The following is a 24,202-nucleotide window of genomic DNA, read 5'->3' on the forward strand; positions in this document are numbered from 1 at the left end:
CCATGACTAAAAAAACACCAACGGGGATAGAAATATTTCACACAACAACCACCGTCACATCATCAGCTATTCTTTATTCCTTCCCTTGAACAACGCCCCTGGAATTTGTTTGGTCCTTTGAGGGGGGAAAATCAAATTATCTTCTGCACAATCCACGTGTTTGTATCGAACACATCAATAAATCAAAGCTTTGTTGGGTTGCTTAACCCTTTCACTGGGAAACTGAGGGGATTTCCTCACTGGATGAATCTGCAAATCCAATTTGATCATTAAATTAAAAAACTGACGAGAAAGGGTTCAAAACCAAGCAAAGCCCTGTGGTTTGTTTTTTTTTTTTCAAGAGGAAACCATGCAAGAGTACATAAAAAGGCAAAATTGGCTACTTGAAAACCAAGAATCGTTTTTAATGCGTTGGCCAAGGAAAATAAATCGCAAAGTTCTGTGAGGTTTCCTAAAAATTTACAAGAAAAACCGATGGGCAGTTCTAGTCAATGCTCTTTTCTCCTGCTGGAAATGACAACAAACACAGTCCCACACGAAACAATTTCATCTTGACTGCAAGAGACCCCTGGGGGCACAGAGAACCTTGGCATTCCCTCATTTCTTCAGGGGCTGGTACACAGAGGCGTTGGGGTCGAGTCCAGAGGGGCTGGGCTCCACGAATTTGGAAGAATAATGTGGGGACACGGGGCTCAGAGTGCTGGTGGCTGCAGTGTAGGTGATGCTGGGCATCACTGCCATCACCTCTGCAATCTTCTGCTTCAGCTCCTTGATCTCCTGATCCTTCTGCAGGATCTGCCCTGCGAACGGCAAAGCACAGCAGCGCTCAGGGCCTGAAACCACCAAGCAGCAGCCCAGAGCCTGGGAGCCCTGAAACAGCACCCAGGAGCTCAGAACCTGCTCTGAAATCATCACCCAGCAGCTCAGAACCTGCCCTAAACCAGCACCCAGGAGCTCAGAGCCTTGGAGCCCTGAAACCAGCACCCAGGAGCTCAGAGCCTGCCCTGAAACCAGCACCCAGGAGCTCAGAACCTGCCCTGAAACCAGCACCCAGGAGCTCAGAGCCTGGGAGCCCTCAAACCAGCACCCAGGAGCTCAGAGCCTGCCCTGAAACCAGCACCCAGGAGCTCAGAACCTGGGAGCCCTGAAACCAACACCCAGCAGCTCAGAACCTGCCCTGAAACCAGCACCCAGGAGCTCAGAACCTGCCCTGAAACCAGCACCCAGGAGCTCAGAGCCTGCCCTAAACCAGCACCCAGGAGCTCAGAGCCTGCCCTGAAATCACCCCATGTGCAGCTCAGAGCCTGCCCTGAAATTACCCAGCAGCTCAGAGCCTGGGAGCCTTGAAATCATCACCCAGGAGCTCAGAGCCTGGGACCCCTGAAACCAGCACCCAGGAGCTCAGAACCTGCCCTGAAACCAGCACCCAGGCTCGAACCCTAAACCAGCACCCAGGAGCTCAGAACCTGCCCTGAAACCAGCACCCAGCAGCTCAGAGCATGTCCTGAAATCACCCCATTTGCAGCTCAGAGCATGTCCTGAAATCACCCCATGTGCAGCTCAGAGCCTGCCCTAAAATTGCCCAGCAGCTCAGAGCCTGGGAGCCTTGAAATCATCACCCAGGAGCTCAGAGCCTGCCCTGAAATCATCACCCAGGAGCTCAGAGCCTGCCCTGAAATCATCACCCAGGAGCTCAGAACCTGCCCTGAAATCATCACCCAGGAGCTCAGAGCCTGCCCTGAAACCACCAACCAGCCGTTCAGAGCTTCCCTTCCCTGCCTGGCACTCCTGAAATCCCCCCTGTGCAGCTCCTGGTCCATGCTCAGAGCTGGGTTGGATTATCTCCAATTACCACAGAACGAATCTCAACCCTCCCCCATTATAATTTTGCATTATTTGGATTCACAGCTGCACCACCCTCAAAGATTAATTCTATTTAATCTCATTTTTCTGCCATTTTTTCTGCCTTTTTCCATTGCCCTTCTCCAAACCCTTCGGTCATAAAAGCTGTTAACTTTCCAAATTGTCCCATTCCCATCATTTTTCTCTGAGCTTTCACACCACCACAGCAATTCCTGCAACCAGGTGATGAAAAGCCCTCTGCTGAAACAAAACAAAACATTTTCTCCCTCTAATTAAATATTCCTGCAGTCAAACAACATTCTGCAGGGAAATTAAATGCAAAGTTATTGAGCTGCTCCGTGGTTTGCACAGCTGCAAAGCCTGGGCTGGGCTTTTTGTTGGTTTTCTGCTCCCTCTGGTGGCACCACCAGCAGTGCCCACACTCCTCTCACCTGCTCAGGGTTAAAACAGGTTGGATTCTCCTCAAATTTAAGTTTTATTTACTTGAGGAGTAATAAAATATTATTATTATTATTATTAGGGTGACAGGAGAGCAGCTTAATAACAAGCTTAATTTACTCTCTTTTAAAGAGAGAGTTCTTTCAGAGCTTTAAAAGATCTCCAGCTCCTTGTAATGGTTTATAATATGCAGAAAATAATCATGAATTAATTGGAACACCTATTTTAATGTTCATTATCATGATGGGCTGGGAAGGTGAGCTCACATGGTTCCAGCTCCACATCCCCAAAGCTGCAAATGCCAAATTCCCTCTGAGAAACTGCAGGATTGTGTGGAATGGAAGCCCCCAGGTACCTTGGGCAATCTCCAGCTGCCTTTTGGCATCTCCCAGGGCAGAGAAAAGGTCCAGCTTGATCCTGGTCTCTGCACTCAGGCTGTTCTCCAGGTGCTGGGTCTTGTCCTGCATGGCCGAGAGCGCCGACATCAGCACCTCGGTGTCCTTCTCGTTCTCCTTGTACTTCCTCAGCTCCTGCAGGGAGAACTGGGGGTCAGAATTGAGCAATGCCAGCCTGGGGGCAAAAATGGCATCCTAGGGGGGCAGAAATGCCAGCCAGGGGGGTAAAAATGTCATCCTAGGGGGGGAAAATGTGCCAACATCAGCACCTCGGTGTCCTTCTCATTCACCTTGTACTTCCTCAGCTCCTGCAGGGACACTGAGGTCACAATGGAGCAGTGCCAGCCTGGGGGCACAAATGTCATCCTAGGGGGCAAAAAATGCCATCCTGGAGGGCAAAAAAATGCCACCCTGGGGGACTTCACAGAGCAGACAGACCCAGGAGTCTTTCCCCTTCCCCTGGCTGGGCCTGGCATTAATTAAAATGCTGGCTAATTAAGGTTCCCTCCACCCTGCAGGTGATTAAAGCTGTGATCAAGCACATTTGCTCTGGGGCCCAGCCCTGCACCCAAAACCCCCAAATCCCTCTCCAAGAGGCAGCTGGGGCAGGCTGGGGTGTGGGAACACTTCCCTGAGGAAAAGGCTGGAATCACACAAGTGCTCATGTTGGAAAAGGCCTCTGAGAGCATCAAATCCAACTCAAACTCATCTCCAAGTGCCACATCGTGGCTTTGGGACATTCCAGGGATGAGGATTCCATCCCTGCTGCACAAAAACATGGAGAAAGCTTCCCTAAACCCCAATCCGAGTGGCTGAATAAAGGGATTGTTTGGATCTCACTTTAAACCTCGCTGTGCTGCAATGCCAGAAATTAAGGGAAGAGAAAAACAGGGAGAAATTATCCTGGGGGGGATAAAAACTGTGGCTGGGGGGAAAAAAAATACAAAAATATTCTATACCTTCAAATGGAGGGGCAGCAGTGCAAAGGGGAGAATATTAATGCCTGCAACAAAAAGCTTCCCTAACAGTTTGAAGATGCTCATGAAATTAAAAAGCTTAATTAGAGCTGGGTTTAATTATCTGAAAGCCATGCTCAAACACTCCAGGGATAAGCCACACTTGTTGTCAAGGGTTTGGTAAATCCAGGGACAAGGAGGCTGCACCTGTGATTGGGAAACAAGTCCACAGCAGCACCAGGTGGGCTTTGAAGAGGCATTAAAAATCCATTTTCATGCAGATTGTCAGTCTGAGCACATCTTTAGGACAGGAATAAGGGCACACTTTTGAGCTCTGTAGCTGTAACAAACCCAACCCTGTTTGCTGCACACCTACCACAAAGTATTTCCAATATTCAGGCACTTCCACACACAAAAAAATAGCCTGGCCAGTGCTCCAGACTGCTCTGAATTAGCAAGCCTTAGTGAAATTTATGGTTTATTACAATGAGAGTGGCCACAGGCTCCTTGCATGAGGAGAAAAATGCCACTGAGGGGATTCTACCCTCAGCCTACACAGACCAGGGGGTTTGGAGGAAAAAAATCCCCATTTAACCAAGAGAATGGTGTGGATGGAACCTGCTGGAACCATGGAATGGTCTGGAAGGAGCCTCTGGCCCTCCTGGATCTATAGAATGGTTTGGATGGAGCCTGCTGGAACCATGGAAGGGTCTGGAAGGAACCTCTGGTCCCTCCTGGCCTCACTCTGCCCAGCCCAGGGCAGGAGCTGCAGGAGCTGCACTCCCTGGGCATTGCTGTGCTGCAGATGCAGGGATGTGGGAGGGCTGGCAGCTCTCCCTGGGTGCTGCCCTGAGCCCCTGGAGCTGGGGCATTACCTGCACTTTGATTTCCAGCTCTCTGATCTGGTCCTCCTTCAGTTTGATGTCGATGCTGAGCTTCTTGCACTCGGTCTCCAGCTCGCGGATGCGGCTCCGCAGGGTCTCGGTGCACTCCCCCCTGCAGGGACACAGCACAGCTCAGCAGCTGAGGCAGCAGCAGCCCTCAAGAGATAACAGCCAGCCTGCCCCTCCTCAGCTGCTTGCAGCACCGACAATTAAAATAAAATAAAAACTGAGGCTTGAAAAGAAGGAGCCAACTTTGGTCTGCTCAGTGAAGTGATTCCCGCCCAGCAATGCAGTTACTGAGTGTCACACCTCAGGTTTAGAATATTGATGAAATATTCAATGTTCCAATTGATGAGAGACTCATTCCTTTCTGGGGAGAGCAGAAAAGCAGGAATAATTCCTTTTAGACATTTGGAGCCCTGCAGGTTAAAGTGCCCCCAGCTTGTGCTGCTGTGGGAACACAGAACCCCACAGGGAGCGCTGCCCCAGCAGGAAACTTCCAGAATTATGGCCAATGTCACTGTACAAATCCTTGATTCCCAGTTCCCACGTGAAAGGAGATGTTCCTTTGAGCAGGACACAACAGTGCAGGAAGAGCAGGTAATTTAGAGCACACTCATCCTTTACATGTGTAAATGTCATGTGGGCACTGAGGCTCAGCTGCAGGGGAGACATCTCCCAGTCCTGCCTTGTTTTAACACAAATGAGCCTCTCATAGCAAATAAAGCTGGTTTTTTTTATAATAAAAGATTTTTTAAAGTAAAAGATCAAACACAGGCTCCTCCTTCCCACCCCAAAGGCTCCCAAAGGCAGAGCACCTGGTAGCAGCAGCAAAGGCCACAGCTCGTGCTGCAGTTGCTTCTTCCAACTTCTTCCTCTTCTTTTCTTCCATTAATTGTTTTTCTACAAAGGTTCGTGCCTCCTGCTCTGCCTTTAGCTTCTTCTCCAGCTGGCTGATCATTTGTTTGTCTTTTTGTTTCATCTGTACAGCATTGTGCAATCTGCAGGGGGACAGGAGTGAGCTTAAAATCTGCCTGGATTTGCCTCTCATTTTAGGATTGGATTATTTAACACAAAAATCAAACAGTTTATTCCTGCTCCCATATCCTTGAGAACCCCATAATTAATTTCCAGATTATGATAATTCCTAATAACTTCCAGATTACAACAATTCCTAATAACAAACCATCACTCCACTCCCATATCCCTGCTTGAGAACCCCATAATTTCCAGATTACAAAAATTCCTAATAACAAACTGTTATTCCTGATAATGAACCGTTGTTCCTGCTCCCATATCCTTGAGAACCCCTTAATTTCTAGATTACAACAATTCCTAATAATGAACTGTCATTCCTACTCCCATATCTCTGCTTGAGAAACACAATGTCCAGACTACAATAATTCCTAATAACAAACTGTTTTTCCTACTCCCAAATCCTTGAGAACTCCATAATTTCCAGATTCCAATTCCTAATAATGAACTATTATTCCTAATAACGAACTGTTTTCCCTGTTCCCAAATCCTTGAGAACTCCATAATTTCCAGATTCCAATTCCTAATAATGAACTATTATTCCTAATAACGAACTGTTATTCCTGCTCCCATATCCCTGAGAACCCCATAATTAATTTCCAGATTACAATTCCTAATAACAAACTGTCATTCTCACTCCCACATCCCTGCCTGAGAAACACTTAATGTCCAGATGACAATTCCTAATAACAAACTCGTATTCATACTCTCAAATACTTGAGAACCGCATAATTTCCAGATTCTGATAATTTCCTAATAGCGAACCGTCGCTCCCACTCCCACATCCCTGCCTGAGCACCCCAAATGACCCCAGTCCAGCAAGGAGGGTGTTCCCATTCCCCCACTCCCCCGGCAGTGCCCACGTACTTGTTCTGCAGCAGCTCGTTCTCCTGGCGCAGCTGGCCGGTCTCTGCGCGCGCGCCGCGCTCGGCGGAGCTCAGCGAGCTCACCTGGCTGCGCAGCTCCTGCTCCACCTGCCTGCTGGCCTGCAGGTCGGCCTTCAGCTTCTTGATGTCCTGCTCCAACCTGGGGGCACAAGGGACAGCAGCGCTTGGTGGGGAGGGGCTCCCTGCTGAGGGGAACAAGGAGCCCCACAAAGGCAGCGTGGTGCACCTGACTGCTGTGACCGTGTTCACAGGGGTCCCAGGGTGAGGGGAGAGATGAGGATCTGACTCCGTGTTCCAGAAGGCTTGGTTTATTATTTTATGATATATATTATATTAAAACTATACTAAAATAGAAGAAAAGATTTCATCAGAAAGCTAGCTAAGAATAAAAAAGAAAGAATCGTAACAAAAGCTTGCGGCTCGGACTCTCTGTCTGAGCCAGCTCACTTTGATTGGCTATTAATTAGAAATAACTAACATAAGCCAATCAAAGATCCACCTCTTGCATTCTACAGCAGCAGATAATCATTGTTTACATTTTGTTCTTGAGGCCTCTCAGCTTCTGAAAAGGAAAAATCCTAAAGAAAAGATTTTTCATAAAAGATGTCTGTGACAGACTCTGTGTTCTCAAGGCTCATTTATTACTTCATTATACTGCATTATTTATTACTTTATTTGCGATAAATAATTTTATTTATACTTTATTTGGGATAATATTTGGATTTGTTACTTGATTTAGAACCCAGGGAATCCCTCTGGCTGCCCTGGAGGGCTCGAGACCCTGCCCAGGGGGCTCAGAGACCTTGGCACAGAGCCCAAGACCCCCGTGCCTTTGATTTAGCCCTTGGAAAAAACAATTACCAACCTTTATATGAAGAATTACAAGCCATGAAAGTTTAAGTAGAATGACAGTGAATTTATCACAGGGTGAAAAATAGATTTTTGGGGTTTTTAGAATGGGGGGTCAGGGGGCAAGATGGAGCAATCTGGGCATGTCCAGCCTTTCTCCTTCTTCTTCTTGGCCTCCATCTTCTGGGTGATGTTGGCATTTTTAGATTGGTTTAGAGCAGAAGCTCACTGTCTAACACAGGTGATGGGTATTGGGAAGTTATTGTAAATCTTGTACACATACTGTCCTGCTCCAAAGCAGGACAGAGCCACACACATACAGAGATTTAATTCAGTCCACAAATGCTGAGTTGGATTTGCCAGCCAGAGCTGAGCTGTGAATTGTCACCTCAACATGTTGGTGTTTTCTTGCAGCACATGATGTGCATGCCGAGTAAGAGGATGTGTTAAGTCACCCCCAGCTCAGGAGTCAGTAAATTTAGTTTTAATTGCTCTTGAACAGAGACCATCTGCTCTACACTTGAAATTGTAGCTTTGGAAAGTTCTTGAAGATTCATGTAATCTTTTTAATTAAAATATTGTTAAATAAAACACACGTTTTGGAGGAGAGGCACTCCGCTCACTTTCATTTTCCCCCACAAATGAGGTTATTGATTCTTAGACTAAAAACACATCACAGGTGAATAATCAACCCTTTTAAACTCTGTTACACACTTACTGAAAGCAATACACCCCAGCCATTCTCACACAATCCTCCTCTGCTCTGCCAGCTATTGATTGCAGAGTTTTTAAGCATCCATAAAGAAGATGAAGGTGGTTTTATTTCCTAGGCTTCCACTCTGAATTGGTGGCAGTGGGACATTAAGATGAGGACAGCAATCACAAAAGCCAAAAAGAGCTGCCCTTAGTGACACTCTGCAGTGCAGATGAATGGCTGGAGCCTTCTGATTTCTTAATGAAACATTTTTGGGCTTCGAGCGCAGGGAAAACTCAACCTAAAAGGCACTGAGAGATGAGCAGGGAGAACACCCTGTGCCACTGAGTGCAGAGGGGAAGTGTGGGATCCCCAAGGCTGAGGAAATCCAGAGAGGTGGGTCTGGAACAGCAGAAACACCCAGAGAGATGAGAGGGGGAATGAGGAGCCAGGAGCAGCCCCAGAGGACACCTCAGCCCCCTCCTGCCCCAGCTGCCTCTCCAGGTCCATGGAAGTGCCCTCCCACAAGATTAATTCCTTCAGTGCTCTATAAATGGTCAAAAGCACCCTCAGACAGAAAAAAATCAACTTATGGGCAAATAGTAACAGCACAAAGCAAATACCCACCTCAAAGGGAAGTGCACAAATCACTTGGTGCTCTGCTGAGGGCAAGAATTTGTGAACCTGAGCAAATATTCCAACCTCAGCCCCAAAATGGGAACAGCAGCAGCCAGTTTTAGGTGACTGGTGCCACCCTGTGCAGCGTTAAATGATGGACAGGGCAGTTGTTGGGTAAATGAAACGCTGTTTATATAAAAATTATCATTTAAAAGTACCCACAGGGCCCTGAGATGCTCTCCAAAAGCCCCAGCTCTGCCTGGCACCAGCAGCCCCTGCAGTGAAGCTGCTCCTTTGAGGGGCCACTGTGCCCCTGCTGGGACTGGCAGGCTCTCCCTGCAGCTCCTGGGAGCAGCCTGCACTCCCAAAAAGACAGGAGACCCCAAAAAGGACAGGAGTCCCCCCCAAAAAAGACAGGACCCTCTCCTGTCCCTGCTGCTCCCAGCAGCTGCCATTCCCAGGGCTGGAAATGCTCTGTTCCTGAGCTCTCTGCTGCCTTGGGAAGGGGCTGCAGGAGGGATTGGCTCCCACACTCCTCATTTCCATTCCCAATCCTGATTTTCTGTTCTGTGCCTGCCTTCCTGGGGCAGGACACCTTGGCCATCACCCCCCAGCAGCTGCCACAGGAAACCTTCTGCTGCTTTAATGCAGCCAGGGGGTGAGCAGGAGGCACCAGCCCCTCTCTGCCCACCAGTGATGTCACCAAATTCTACAACATTAGCACCAAATGGCCACAAAGTCACATTAAAAACCCCCCAGTCTGTCCCTGCAGGTAACACCATTTTAGGAAAAGTGAAATAAGCTGTGGCAGAGCAGCTTTTGCTTCACCAAGAATTTTCCCAGTCCAACTGCCAGAAGATGTCCTCGTTATCTGTGGGAATAATTAGTACATGAGACAGCTTGTTCATCACCTCGTGTGCCAAAGGCAGGACCTCTGTGGATACAGACAGTCCTGCCAAGCTGCACTGCCAGGGTTTTGTGTGCTTCCAGTGCAGGCATTTTTAAGGGTGCTGAAAGGCAGAGGCAGGTCATGGGTTTTGCAGTGTAATGTGCAATAAACAACAAAAAAAATAATTCTGCAGCAATTACAGCTTGGACCTGTTCCATGTATTGAGGCTGTGAATCTGTTCCACCTCAGAAATGACAGGGAAATGGGAGAAGAGATGGATTTGCTCTGCACCTCCTGACAAACAGCAGAGTGCAAAGGGACCCAGGCTGATCCCAAATGGATCCCTCCAGTGGCCCCATGGCCAGGGAGCTGGGAAAGAGGAACTCACATCACAGATTCAGTGATGAAGGGCCTGACAAGATTCCAGCACCCTCAGGAGATGTCTCAGAAAACCCCAGAAGCTCCTGAGCCTCTGGGACCCCTCAGCTCCAGCGAGAATGGAACAATCCCCAGGGGTGGGCATCAGGAAGTTCCCCTCCCCAAAACTCAGGTCCTGACATTGCACCAGACACAGCAAAAAGAAAAGCTTAGCTACAAATAAGAGCTTATATAAAATATATACATAAACCTTAACTTTAGGACCCTTCCATAACAGATCACATCAAATATTTCAGAGTTAACAACCCTGCTAAACTCCTGGTCTCCAAAACCTCCTGATCCTGACTGTCTCCAGCCCTGCTAATCCCAAGCCCCAGCAGCAGAAGGAATGTTTCACATTTGCAGAAGGAATGTTTCACATTTGCAGAAGGAATATTTCACATTTGCTCCTGGTTACTCAGCCCAGGGCCATCCTCTGTGGACACAAAAGGAAAGCAGCTCGGGTCTGCCACCCTGCTGGACACCCAGTCAGAAAAAGCAGCTTTATTTGGAAGCTGAGCAGATCTGAGCTGAGTCTGAACAAATCAGGACTTCACTGAGCCCTTTCCAGGCTCCAGCAGACTGAAAGTTTAATAACAGGGATGAGTAACACTCCTGGAAGTGGAAAAAATGATGAACAAATGCCTGGAACTCCAGGGATGGGATAATGGACAAGGTTAAAATAAAAGAGCACCATGAATTTTTAAATTTAAGTGCATCCATCCCATCCAATTTGTCAGGTGAGTTTATGCTTCTACTGGTGTGGGAGTTGCACAGCCAGGCTGAGCAGAAACAAGATTCCATGAATGATTGCAGGCAGCAGCTGGGGTTTGGTGCTCCTGAGCTGCCTGCACGGGGACATCAGGGACAAGAAACAGCTCCAGGGATTTGTGGCACAACTCCACAATTGGACTAATCCTGTCACAGATCCCACTGACTGGCTGCTTTCTGAACCCCACACAGGTCCTATACAGACATTAGGTATCAATTAGTCCAGTGTTTAATTGGCAGGATCCTGTCACAGATCACAGTGGCTGCTTTCTGAACCCCACACAGGTCCTATACAGACATTAGGTATCAATTAGTCCAGGTGTTTAATTGGACTAATCCTGTCCCACATCTCACTGGCTGCTTTCTGACCCTCACACAAGTTCCCCACAGACATTAGGTATCAATTGGTCCAGATGTTTAATTGGCAGGGGTCTGTCAATCAGGGTAGAATGATTATCAGAAGGGAAAATAATATTTCCATTGAAGTAATTGTGTTCCCACAGCACAAATCCTCTGAGATAAAAGCCCAATTATCAAAGGTACCTGCAGGGAAAACAAGCCTGATCTGCCAATTAAGCTGGCCACCATTGGTGGAATAAGGAACAAGAGACACAGGCCAGGTGGAAAATGCTGGAGAAGGGCAGAATTGTGGAACAGTTTTTGTTCCAGACATCTCTCCATGCAGTCACAGCCCTTTCCTCACTGCTGCTTTTCCTGGCAGCACATGACAGCACCTCTGCCCTCACAGGTCCAGGTCCCTCTGAACTTCCAGGAGCAGGGGTAAAGCTGGGATTTTCCATGCTGCCAGATCCCAGGGCTGAGAGCAGAGCTCAGCTCAGCTCCACAGCAGCCCTGGCTCTCTGCTCGCTGCCTCCAAGCTTGGAATTGGAGATTACAGCAAAAGCCAAACACTTCAAAGGAAAAACAAAACCAAACCACCTGTTCAGGCAGCAAGAAAGCCCAGTGACCTCCCTGGAGAGGCAAGGCAGGAGCTGGCAAGGACAGATGAGCTGATTTCCTCAGGTTTTCCTCCTGCCTTCCACCAGAGTATTTCTGGTGCCTCACATCAGAGCTGTGAGCTAGGGGAGCAGCAGATCCTGAGCCAGAAACGAAGCAATCTGCTCCAGGCTGCAAACAAAACCCAGAACACAGCTCCACACATCTCCTAGAGATCCTGTCCCACCACTGCACAATTCTACACGATCACAAATGACATTTTCCTGATAAACAGCAAATGAAACCCCCGAGTCCTGATGGAGCAAGGGAGGATGAGACAAGGCTCAGGCCCAACTTACCTTACCAGTGCATCTGGTTTGCTTAGCTGGTTATTAGGAATACAGTTTTCCATTAAGTCCTTATGTGTGCTCGGGCTCTTGCTGGCACATTTCTGTTTTTTCTCATTTTTGGAGGATGAGGAGGGGATGCTCCCGTTGGTTGCACTGTGGCTGCGGGGTGAGGAGTTCACAACCCCACTGACATTTTTGTAATTTTTGGATGAGGCAGTGCATGAGTCCTCTTTTAAGAGGTTTTCTGTACTTCCTACAAGATCATTATTTAATCTTTTACTATTGATATGGTTTTCCATATATTCAATTTCTTGTATTTTAGAGTCTACAGGTTGCAAAATGTTGTTGTTTATTCCAAGGTTGTGTTTCTTTGCATCCTTGTCCTTTTCTTTCCCTTTTTCTCGATATTCCAGCTCTGGCAACGTTGCAGAGATTTTTTTGTTGGCTGGAATGCCTCCGTTGTGCTGCAGGAGTATTGAGGAATCCATATCAGATAATCCTTTGGCTGCTGCAACACCAAAGTGAAAAAAAAAAACAACTTAGTTCATTAAATCCATCAATATCGTGCCACAGAAAGAAAAAATCATTATGGACACATCCATCATTCCTGCAGGAAACAATCAGGATTGGAGACTCTCTAGAAAAGAGAATCCAAAGTCGCCTATTTTAAGGCTTTTTGCCTCATTCCAGGCAGGAAAGAGGGATTTAAGAATAAATACTGGAGCTACACACAACACTGACTGAGCTGACTGATGCAGCTGCTAATGAGGAACTGAGCAGAGGGGCCATAATTCCCTTTTCCTGTCACATTAACCCCTCCAAAGTGATTCCATTCCTGCTCCTCTGAGCTCACCACCCTCCCACCCAACAGAACCAGGAGCTGCTGGAGCAGCTCCTTGTCACAGACATATTTTATGAAAAATCCTTTTGCCAGGATCTTTTCTTCTGAGAAGCTTCAGCTTCTCCATGTTTTGCTGCTTTGGAATGTGATTTGGAGAACTGTTTACCCAGCATGTGAAATTGTTTTTTACTTGGTGACCAATGACAGCCAGCTGTGTCAAGGCTGTGAGCAGTCACAAGATTTTATTATCACTCTATTCCTTTTCCTTGCTAGCCTTCTGATGAAATCCTTTCTTCTATTCTTTTAGTAGAGCGTTAATATATAATTTTCTTTAAATATAATATATATCATAAAATAATAAATCAGCCTTCTGAAACATGGAGTCAAGATTCTCATGTCTCCCCTCATCCTGGGACCCTCAAACACCACCACAGCTCCTCCCCGGCACATTTGGGGTTTATTTTTCCTTGGAACAGCAGAGAACAGAGCACACATGAAGGGATAACTTGCCTTCCTCTGCCTCCCTCTCTTGCCTTTGCAGCATCTGTTGCTCTGGGGGCAGAGCCTGCTGCAGGAGCTGCATGTAGAACTCATTCTCCTTCTGCACCTCCTTCTGCTTCCTCAGCCGCATCTTGTAGCTGACGTAACTTTTAAAGCCAAAGCCCAAAGTCACAACAGGGTAGCCAATGCTAAGGAGGAATAAAAAAAAAAGCAATATTAATCAAATATATACACAATTCATATATACACATTCATATATATACGAACAAGGTCCATAGAAACTGATTTATAAAGTGGTTGTTGCTGTTCCACAGGAGCTTGGAATATCCACACTGCAAATTCCTCCCAGCACAGAAAGGTGGCACTGGGTCCTTGTTTACACACATTTCTCATGGAATATTTCACAGCAGAAGTGTGAGGGGTAAACTGAACAGCCAAGCCCTGAACCCAAAGAAAAAGGCCTGATTATTCATTATCCTGGTGAAATAAAGGTTAATGGGGAAAGGACAGAGAAGCACTCACCAGTGTGCTGCAAATGGACGACAAAGGTCCACGTGGAAGTTTTTTAAATCTTTAAATCTAATGGCTGCTTCAATATAAACAAAAAGTATCCACAGTGATACTGTTGGTAAGCACACACCTCTTTCTGCGGAGAGAAGGAAACAGAGGCACTCAGGGACAGAGAACGGGCAGCAAGGAGTTGGGAGTTATTTTTAAAACACTTCAGGAGTCTGAGGAAACAAACCTTAAAGGTTTTCACCAAAAAAAAGCAAGTTCCCATCAACCTGGATGAGCACTAAAAATGAGTAATTCCTGAGGTTGCCATGAATTAAAATATTCAATCAGCTCAATAGCTACAGCTAAAACTGGCCCATCAGGTTCTTCCTTCTAAGCATCAACCCTGAACAACTTCAGATAAGGCTTGAACATATTAATACAGCTCCAAAAATAGCCCCAGATCCTGCAGGTATTTGAAATTGGGCAGCAAGTGGCTCCCAGCCTCTGCCATCAGCTCCCACCCTGCTGTTATCAGCAGGGACTGAGCTGGCACAGAGCTGAGGGAGGGCTGATCACAGCACCCTGCAAAGCCCTGGCATCAGGGCTGACACAAAATCTTCCACAAACCCCAAATCCCAACAATCTGGGGAGTGAAAAGTTACCCCTAAAAAAATTTTAAATTAAATTTGATTCTTAAAATGTTTTGATTGAGGGAAGGAACTGAACCACCTCCCCCAGCTCCATTTCTTCATCCAAACCCAGGGATTTGTGAGAACAAACTCAGAGAGAAAAGGGCAGCAGAGGGGGACAAGAATTCTCCATGGAAGCCTCAAACTGTCAGGGCAGCCTCTGGCATCACCAGCTCAGAAACTGGATCCAGCTTTGCTAACACAGAATTAAACTCTGATCACTGAAATAACCAATATTTGAACATTATTAACTAAATTATCAGCACATGAACTGAGTGTGGAAGAACAGAACACTGTCACAAACTTGTCCTCTGTGCTCTGTAATTGTTGAATCATTGCAGGAGAGTTTTAAAGTCAGGAATTTAATTTTCTTTTAACTGCTCTGGAATTCCTGTTTATTCCCCTTCAGTTCCTGCTGACTGGAGATGCACCCCAAGTGCAAAACAAAAAACCAAACCAAAAATTTTAACTCTAAAAAAGCTGCATTAATTGAGGCAACAGCAGAGGGGTTTTGCTCCTAAAAGATGGGAGATACACATGGAGCCCTGGAAGTTGTCAATAAAGGAAGAGTTGGAAATAAATTATAAATGAGTCAGGAAGTTGTAAATAAAGAACAATGCCCACCTGTGTGCCACACATACTGTACCCACACATAGGTGCTGGCAGCAAAGAACAGCCACTGGATTGGGATGAAGAGCAGACAGATGATGTTGGAGGTGAATGCTACACACACAAAAAATACTGAGAAGGCCTGAAAGAAAGGAGGGAGGGGGATAAAGAAGAGGGTTTGGTTATTCCAACCCAAATACAGTTTTTTATATATTTTAAAATACATATAATACATTTTATATTAAATATCTAATAGCTATAATTTCATAACTCACCAATATTTTAAATATTACATGTTTAATTTTAATATCTAAAAGTATATATAAATACAAATATTTTATATAAATCTATATTTATAAGTATATATGTATAAAATTATTTATATAATTTTATATTTATATAAATATATTTTATGTATTTGTGTAAAACATATAAAATATATAAATAACAATCTTTTATATGGCTATATCTATTTTATATAGCCATATATATAGCCCTATATATAGACATATAGCATATGTCTCTGTGTATATATATATACACATATATAAATATAAAAAAGTCTATATAAGGGGGTTTTCTTTAAAATAATACAGAAAGTCTTTCCTGTTTACACATATATAAGTTTATATATAATTCTGATTAATTCAAACCCAGCTCAGAAATTTAAACAGTATTTCTCTGTGGTGAAATTTGGATAAATCTTTATTTCATTTCCACTGGCCACAGATAAAGTATCCATCAGAGAGAAGCCCTGGTGCTGTCAGGGGGCTCTCAGTGCCACTGTCACTGTGGAAAATGGGATATTCCTGGGATATTCCTGGGGAGGCTCTGGGCCATAGCACTGTGGAAAATGGGATATTCTGGGCCACTCACCAAGCCCTGGTATCGGAAGGAATCGTAAACGCTCCTGATGAAGAGCCAGAAGGGCCACAGGTACTCAAACCTGAACTCCAGCACAAAATCTGCCAGCAGCACCAGGGCCCACACCACCAGGAACTTCAGGTACAGGAAGGTGCTGGGGGAAAGAAAAAGGGAATTTCAGGTCAGGATTTCCAACAGACAAACTGACTTTTTTTTTTTTTTTATTAAAATATTCAGAATTAAAACTAAGGACAACTGTATTACATAGAAGGAAATGCCAGCCAATATAATTTTATAAAATAAGTTTAGATTTGGTTTTGGGTTTTTTTTAATATTATCTCATTACAGCAGGCTTGGTCTAATGAAGCTAACACTGAAGTGCATTTATTTTTCCCAATAATCAGCAGGGTCACTGCTCATCAGCACCCATCTCCCTCTGCATTCTCACACAGTGGAGTCCTGCCACAGGGAACTTCTCCCAGCTGCATTGTTCCTTTTCCAGTCCTCTCCTGCCCCTGGTGCTCAGGAATTTCGTGTTCTCCTCCTCAGCAGGCTGCAGATGTTCCCTCATTTAACACAGACTGCAACACCAATAAACTGAGATGTATTTTAAGCCTACAGCAATTTAAGGACTGTTTGGATACTGAGTTATCAGTGTTAGATTTGAAAACATTTCTCTGAAGGCAAATGGATCCCTTAAAAACAAACAAACAAAACCCCAGAAAAATGGAGGCACATGAGGCCTGAGACCAGCCTAACTTCTATTTTTAATTATTTCTGAGCCACATTCCCATGTTCTGAGTCCTGCATTTTGAACCACTGATGATCCTTCTTGGCAACAGGGCTTAAAAACATTCTGAGCTCATACCCAAGCAACACTTGAGGCATCAGCCCAATCCATTCTTCCAGAAAAGCAGCAAACCCCCTTTTTGCCCCAAAGCCACCACCCCAGATCTGTCACTCCAGCTCCCCAATACCTTGCTGCACTCTATCAGGTTACAACAAAAAAAAGCGGTTAAAAATATTTTTTTCTCATTTAAATCAAATGCAAATTGTCCTTTTAGTAACTTGTTTTCCCTCCTCTGCCACCTTGGCAGCACAACCAGCAGAACTTTGCCCTGGAATGTTCAGTGGGAGGTGCCAAGGGTTGGCACCTTTGCCAGGCAGGGTCGAGTTTCTGCCCTGCTGGGGGCCTTTTTAGGAACTTGCTCAGAGCTTTGGGGAAGAGACAAAACCCCAAATTTCCAGGGAAAGAGCTGGGTGCCAGCAGAGGTCTGGAAATGACTGAACTTGTGCAGTTCTCACCCAATCCAGGAAAACTCCTGGATTTCTTGGGAGCCAGAGGTGGATGGCAGGTACCTGAGAGTGCCCTTATCAACTGAATTGGCTGGGAAAAAACACAGCAAAAGGCTCCAGGAAGCACTTCAGTGGAATGGAAACAAAATTAATGGCACACACTTGCAAAGTTAAGGAATTGCTGTTTTCAGTTCTGAGGGACCCCGCCCCAGTCATAAATTACTTCAGAGAAGAATGAAACTACAGTGGGAGTATTACAAAAAGCCTCCAACCCAATAAAATACCCCACACCAAAACCCAGCCAACCAAAACCCACCAAAACCCCTTAAATGGTCCCACTGTCCTGGTGGATTATGCTTCCACAGGCTGCCTTCCCCTGTTTATTAACAGTTCAGATCCTCACCAGAAATCTGTAAAAAGCAGCTGCACTCAGGGAATATTTGACACTAAAGGTGACATTTGGGTCCAGATCTGAGGAATTCCATAAATCCATCACAGCCAGGAATTCCCTGCTCAGTTTAGTGGTGTTGTGGAGCATTTCCCTGGGTTACTCTCATGGCTCTTGTTGATTTTCCTGCCACTGGAAGGCAGGAGGAGACCCCATTTTTCCCAGCAAACGAGGGCTGTCAGGACTAATGCTGCTCAACCCTCAAGTGCCACTCCAAGTGAAAGCATTTGCTGAACAAGAGTTCTGTACCACAGCCATTGAAGTGATTTCTGATATTAAATTCATATCAATCCAAGGGCCCCGCTGACACTTAGCACCTCTAAAGTGGAATTGGAACAATGCAACACTTGTAAGGAGGTTTTGCCAACAGTATTAAAGAGCCTATTCCTCATTGTCTGAAGGGCTCCAAAGCCACTCAGAATTCCAGGAGTTCAGGAAAGTCTCCAAGCCTCAATCCTTGGGTTGGCCCCAGCAGGGAAGGAGCCCAAATCTCAGATCCTGCTGCCCCTGAGGTGCTGCACAGCCAGGTTTGTGTTCAGGCCAGCCCCAGCCCAGCCGAAACACATCTCCAGGAATTAAATCCCCTGGAAAACCTGTTTATTGCACAGGTTCAGATGTATTCCATGAAGCCAGTTGAAATTCTGAGGTGGATCCCAATACAGGGAAGATTCTTGCAGATAAATACCCAAAATCTGGGTTATCCAATTTCCTGACACATGTCAAAAAATCTGCCCTGGGTGCCCTGGCAGAGGTTTAGGGCCTGGGCTTTCCCCATGAAACAGCATATGGCATCTAATCCTGGAGGGTGATAAAGGAGAAGGGAAGGATGGACACATCCATGCCAGGAGCAGGGCACAGGGCAGGGAGCAGCAGAGATTGCAGAGCTGCAATTTCTCTGAAAGGTCAATTGATGGCTAATGTACACTGAATAGAAAGATTTATTCATAACCCTGCAGTGCCTCTGCTCCCCCTTTGAATTTGCAAATAAATAATTTTCCTCCTCATTCTTCCTCCCCCTGCAAGTGCCAGATGCCATTTCCTTCCCCCCATTTTTTTTTCCTCTCTTGTTCTTTGTTCTCCTTTTACTGCCCTGCAGAAGCAGATCCTCTGCCAGCTCTAAGGTAAAAACACAGCCAAAATCCCTAGAAAAAGGCCCAATTCTGCACCCCAAACCCAGACTGGGGGTGGATTAAACCTTAATTCCATCCCACTGTTATCAGCAAGGCCCAAAGGCTGGAAAGGCAATCCTGGTTTCTTCCATTGGCAGCCTGACTCATCCAAGACAATGGAGTGGGAGTGGGAGACATCCCCAGCCTGGCAGGGAACCAAGGGCACAGGTGAGCTTTAAAAAGGTGAATTTGAGCATTTGGGTGAAATTAGCAAATAATCAACAACCCTCCACCTCAGGGTTAGCCAGCAGCCACAACACCAGGCAGGGTGAGAGGAGATTAGCAAACGTGAAAGCTTTATCTAAAGAAACACACAAACAGATATCTAAGATTATTATCAGTGGGCAGAAGAAGGAAAACACAGCAAGTCTGAAAGGCAGAAAACATCACTGCTGGCACTGACCACGTGAAACACCTGCCAGCCACAGCTTTGAAAAGGAAAAGAAATGTGAGGAACCCCAGGAAAGCTCCTGAGCCCTGATTCAGTGTCCTGGCAGGGCACAGAGGGCACCCACCCCTGAGCTGGGCAGGAGGAAAGGGAAATAAATCCCTGCAGGGGCACACAGTCAGCACCCAGCACTGTGGGGCTGGGACAGGAGGCACTGCCAGCTCTGGGAACTCGGCTGCAAACCCCCAAATCCCAAAATGCAGCCACAGGAGCCCCTTTGGCTGCAGGGAGTGGGAGCCAGGGCACAGCAGAGCACATTGAATATAGGATAAATGACACTGGAGCCCTGCACTGAAGTTCAAGTCATAAAAGGCAGCTCTGCTGCTTTGTTCCAGACCTCCAGAAAATGCTTCACCCTCTATAGGAAGCTGGTAAAATAAATGAGCAGGAGGAATGATTATGGAATTTCAAGAAAAGCCTAAAAAAGGCCACATTCCTGAAAGTAGTGCTGATGTTTCCCTTCCAGTTTATTTGACCATCAGAAATGCAGTCCTTGGAATTCAGCCCTGTCAGGGTTTGGGTGGCAGAGGGAACCAGGAGTATTTATGGGGTCGTGGCACCCAGGAATCCTGTCCTGTGCCACCAGGGCCACTCGGAGCTGAGCCAGCCTCCCCTGCCAGGCACCCATCTGGCTGCCAGCCCACGGAGTGCCTGGCAGAAAGGGCAATTTACATCCCCAGCTAAAAAAATCCTGCTCTGAAGGAACATGGAGTATTTCAGGGCCATTGTCAGGGAATCCATGAGACAGCATCCAGCAGCTGATGTGACAGCACAACTTCAAGCAGGGATGTGTGGAATTCATCTTGAAACTTCCCCAGCTAGGAAAGGGGCAACGAGCAGAGCCAAAACAAGCAATATCAGCAATGCAGCTGAAGGATTTTAGCCAGATCAAAGATGAGGACTGGGAAGACTTAGGAACAAGCAGGAACAAATAAACTTTAATTGCTTAACTGATGACAAGCTGCAATGAATACTTTAATTAACAATTAGGGGTTTAATGCATGCACACTGCCAAAGGTAGGAGATGTTAAATCACTTGAGCATTTTTAAACTGTTGCCATTGTTTTATATGGGAGAAGGCAAAATTTGGAATATAAGCTGTGGAAATAAGAGACCCTCCAATTCCTACTGTGAGTGTGGTGGGTTTGGAGATCTGCTGAAAGCAGTTATTTAAATTATAATAAAGTCCTTTCCACAGATCCTGCAATACTCCTAAAGAGCATAAGTCACTGCAAAAATCAGCATTCACAGATCATCCACACCTTTCAGTGCAGCCCAGGATTTTATATTTCTAACTCTGTTCTGGTTTTCTATCACTTCTTATAATCTGCTTCGGTTTTACACATGCAATGAACTCTGCCACCAGAGTTTCCCTGCAGCACAATTCCTTCATTCCCTGCTCCAAAACTCCTCATTTTCCCAGCTTTCACCCACCTCAGTGACAGCTCTGCCTTGCTCACATACCAGGCTGGACAGGAGGCCTAATTTAAGATCAGGCTTAATTTAAAAACCAAACAAAACAAAGAGTTAAGCATCCCAGTGCTGCTGTTTGCTCAGCCTGGCTGCTCTGCCCATAAAGCCAGGATGCTTCCTCCTGATAACTGCATTTACTGGGTCTGTGTAAGCTGATGGGGACAATTAAGATAAGCTGAATAAATAAGTGCAGTAATTACAAGAATTTAGACAACTGTAGTTCTGTGAGAAGTTACCTGTATGTGACCAGTGAATTATGGAACAAAGAGAGAGAAAAAATACTTTAAAAAAGGAGTAAGATCCCAGATCCATGTAGAAGAACCTCCCTCTGCTTAGATTCCCAAAGGGAAAAGCCTTCTCACTATTTCTCCTTTTCTGTGTGACAACACTCTGAGCACACTGATTGTTTCTGTTTAGCAAACCGCCACGTGAAACAAGGGCTAAAAATCCAATTCCTGAACCAAAGCATCCCAGGAGAAGCAAAGGCAGAGGTGCCTCAGCTGCTCAGAGACTCCAGCAGCTCTCCCTGCTGCACACACTCAGCTCCTGGAGCTCCTCTGAGCTTTCCCTGATTTCCCTTCCTTCTCTGATCCCACCTTCCCTGCCAGTCACCTCAAAAGCAAAGCATTTGGAATGACTTTTGAAATCCACTTACAAGCAATTCCTTATATATTTGAATTATTCTTCACCTTGAATAATAATTTCTACACAAGGGATGTTTTTCTTTACCATTCCAGGCAGGGCTTTCCCAAAACCTGAAAGTCTAAAGCAAGCAGCTCTCTACTCTCACAGATTCACTACAAGTGGGATAAGCAGCACACTGGGACAATTTTATTCCTGTCACAGCTCCCCAGCAGCTGCTTCCCTCATGCAAAGTTAACATCTGAATTGTATGAGCTCGCTCAGGTTTCCAGGCACTGCATTCATCAACCCCACTGAACTAGAAACAGAAATGGGACAGCAGCACATTTACTACAGCTCTCACCAGCTCCCGAGCCTCTCCTGACCCAAACTCCTGCTGACTGAGAAATGCACAATTACTGCACGCCACAAAAACTGCCACACTCGGGAGAGCAGAGCCTGAAACACTCCTTACACGGGCTGGGTGCTGGGACACCAATCAGCCCTGGGAGCACCTGGAAAACACAACACATCCCTGGGACACAAACCAGCCCCGGGAGCACCTGGAAAACTCCAGTTTAGAATTGGAGCATCACATCCCTGGGACACAAACCAGCCCCGGGAGCACCTGGAAAACACATCCCGCTGCCAGGGTGAGGCTCATCCCACGTGTATCTCCCTTCAGCGCTGCTGGGCTCCTCGCTGCCAGGGTCAGAGGTGAGCCGGGCACCTGCTGTGCCCCCGGTACACCGGGCTGTGAACCGGGCACCTGCTGTGTCCCCCGGTACACCGGGCTCTGCCCACACCGGGCCATCCATCCCTGCTCCGGCAATTCCCAGCCAGCCTCCTGCTGCCGTGGCTCTCACGGCTTCCCCCCGGCAGCCCCACCAGCACGGCAAGAACAACTCTGTGAGACCCCGAGCGAGCAGCCGGGCCGGGCTGTTCGGCAGCGCTGCGGGTGCGAGCCTGAGCCTGGGAATGCCCAGCCGGGAAAGCCTCCCCGGGCAGACCCAGCTGAGGCGGCAGCTCGGAGCTCCGGCAGTGCCCAGCTGCGAGAGCCGGCCGGGAAACCCTCCCCATGCGAGGCTCAGAGCTCCGGCTGCGAGACCCGGCCGGGAAACACTGCCCATGCAAGGCTCAGAGCTCCGGCACCAGCGAGACCCCGCCGGGGAACCCTCCCCATGAAAGGCTCGGAGCTCCGGCACCGCCGGGGGTGACCCAGGGCGAAGGCCCCAGCGCTGGGCGCGCGCCCCGGGGCCGGCTCCGGCCGCTCCCTGCCGGCAGCACCGGCAGCACCTTGGCCAGCAGCAGCCCCGGCCCCGCGGGCCCCGGGGGCGCGGAGGGCCCGGGCGGGGCAGCGCCTGAGGGGCGCCGGGGCGCCATGACGGTGACAGGGCCGGGGGGCCCGGGGCCGCGAACCGCCCGCTCCCGGCGCCGCGGCGGCCGCTCGGTACCTGCCGTAGATGCCCTCGGTGATGCGGTTCCGCTTGAGCGGCCGCCGCAGTTTGCTGCAGTCCGCGCTCCGCCGCTTCATCCCGCCGGCCCGGCCCGGTCCGGCCCGCCCCGCTCACGGCAGCACCATCCGCCCCCGCGGGGGGTTCCCGAGCGCGGGGATTTTTTTTTGGGTTTATTTTTCTTTTTTTCCCTTTTTTTTCTTTTTTTTTTCCCCGGGAAACAAAGAAATAAAAATAATTCCTGGTCCGTCCCTCCCCGCCGTGTCCCCCCGCGCAGCCGCCGCGCAGCGCCCCGCCTCCCCGGCGATCGCCAATCAAATGGTTGATCCCACCTGAGTGACAGCATGTCTGACCAATCGGCAGCGAGGAAAGGCAGACAGACGGTAAAGCGGGCCAATCGCAGTGTCAGAAAGTTGAGCCCGCCTCGTGCCGTCGCATGGCACGCCCACCACTGTGAATGACGGTCCTGCAACCCAATCAGAGAGGGTTATTTATGATTGATTGCCTGCCAACCAATCAGGATGCAGATTTTGGTCTCCTCCTGCCTACTGTGCTGCGGACTGGTTCCCGCCCCTTGCGGTGACCGACAGCAAAATTACCCAATGGAGACGAAACAGAGAAATAAAAGGACAGCTCAGCCATCCATTCGGAAACGGAAGAAGGAGGGCTCTATTTCCTCTGTCACCGTAGCACCGAGGTGCCACCTCTCCCGCTCGATTGACAGCCTCGCTGGCAAATGGGCAGTTGGGGAAGGGGACACCCCGTCTCAGGTGCAGAGTCAGGCAGTGACAGTTTATGACGCCCGGTGCCGCCCCCACAGCGCGGCCTGCGCTGCCGCTCACCGGAGAGCAAAATAACCCCCTGACAGACGGGCCGCGCCAGCCAATAAATAGCGCGCCTAGCTGAGTGACAAGACACCAGACCAATCAGAATACAGGACGCGCGGCCCAAAGACGGCCGGTGCTGGGGATAAGCCAATCAGGAGCCAGGAGGAGCTGCTCTCGGCCAATGAGAGGGCAGTCCCTAAGGGCGGCCAGCGGGGAGGGGCGGGCATTCAGTGAGGGGCGGGGCCGGGCGGGTATTCAGTGAGGGGCGGGGCCGGGCGGGTCCCGCCGGCGCTGCCGCCACCGGGGGCTGCCGAGTCACGGCCGGGCCGCGCTGTGGGCCCCGGCTGCGAGCCAGAGCTGCCCGGCTGGGCCCCCACCCCAGGGCCCGCGGTTGGGGCCTCCGTGGAGACCCTGAACCCCGCGGTCTGTGGGTGCCATGAGGGGAACAATGGCGGCGCCGCTCCTGGGGAAGGCCACCACCG

General features: G+C 48.0%; 1 protein-coding gene across 1 annotated transcript; it reads right to left on the reverse strand.

Moving 5' to 3' along the window:
• Nucleotides 1-54: 54 nt before the first annotated feature.
• Nucleotides 55-23,149, reverse strand: MACO1 (macoilin 1). The gene is made up of 11 exons (XM_030964711.1): nucleotides 22,894-23,149; nucleotides 15,997-16,138; nucleotides 15,136-15,262; nucleotides 13,847-13,970; nucleotides 13,334-13,512; nucleotides 11,992-12,490; nucleotides 6,439-6,597; nucleotides 5,355-5,537; nucleotides 4,528-4,648; nucleotides 2,657-2,831; nucleotides 55-800 (listed from the first exon to the last, which is right to left on the reverse strand). Exons 1-11 carry the CDS (start codon nucleotides 22,971-22,973, stop codon nucleotides 598-600), a joined length of 1,992 nt encoding a protein of 663 aa, XP_030820571.1. The 5' UTR covers nucleotides 22,974-23,149; the 3' UTR covers nucleotides 55-597.
• Nucleotides 23,150-24,202: the final 1,053 nt, after the last annotated feature.

This window comes from Camarhynchus parvulus, chromosome 23 (assembly GCF_901933205.1).
Source record: "Camarhynchus parvulus chromosome 23, STF_HiC, whole genome shotgun sequence".
Classification (NCBI taxonomy): domain Eukaryota; kingdom Metazoa; phylum Chordata; class Aves; order Passeriformes; family Thraupidae; genus Camarhynchus; species Camarhynchus parvulus.

Coding starts and splice junctions, on each gene's coding strand:
- MACO1 (XM_030964711.1), bottom strand. CDS start 22,973: ATGAAGCGGCGGAGCGCGGACTGCAGCAAACTGCGGCGGCCGCTCAAG. Junction 15,263..15,996: donor CCTTCCGATACCAGGGCTTG/GTGAGTGGCCCA, acceptor CCTTTCTTTCAG/GCCTTCTCAGTATTTTTTGT. Junction 13,971..15,135: donor ACAGTATGTGTGGCACACAG/GTGGGCATTGTT, acceptor TTCTCTCCGCAG/AAAGAGGTGTGTGCTTACCA.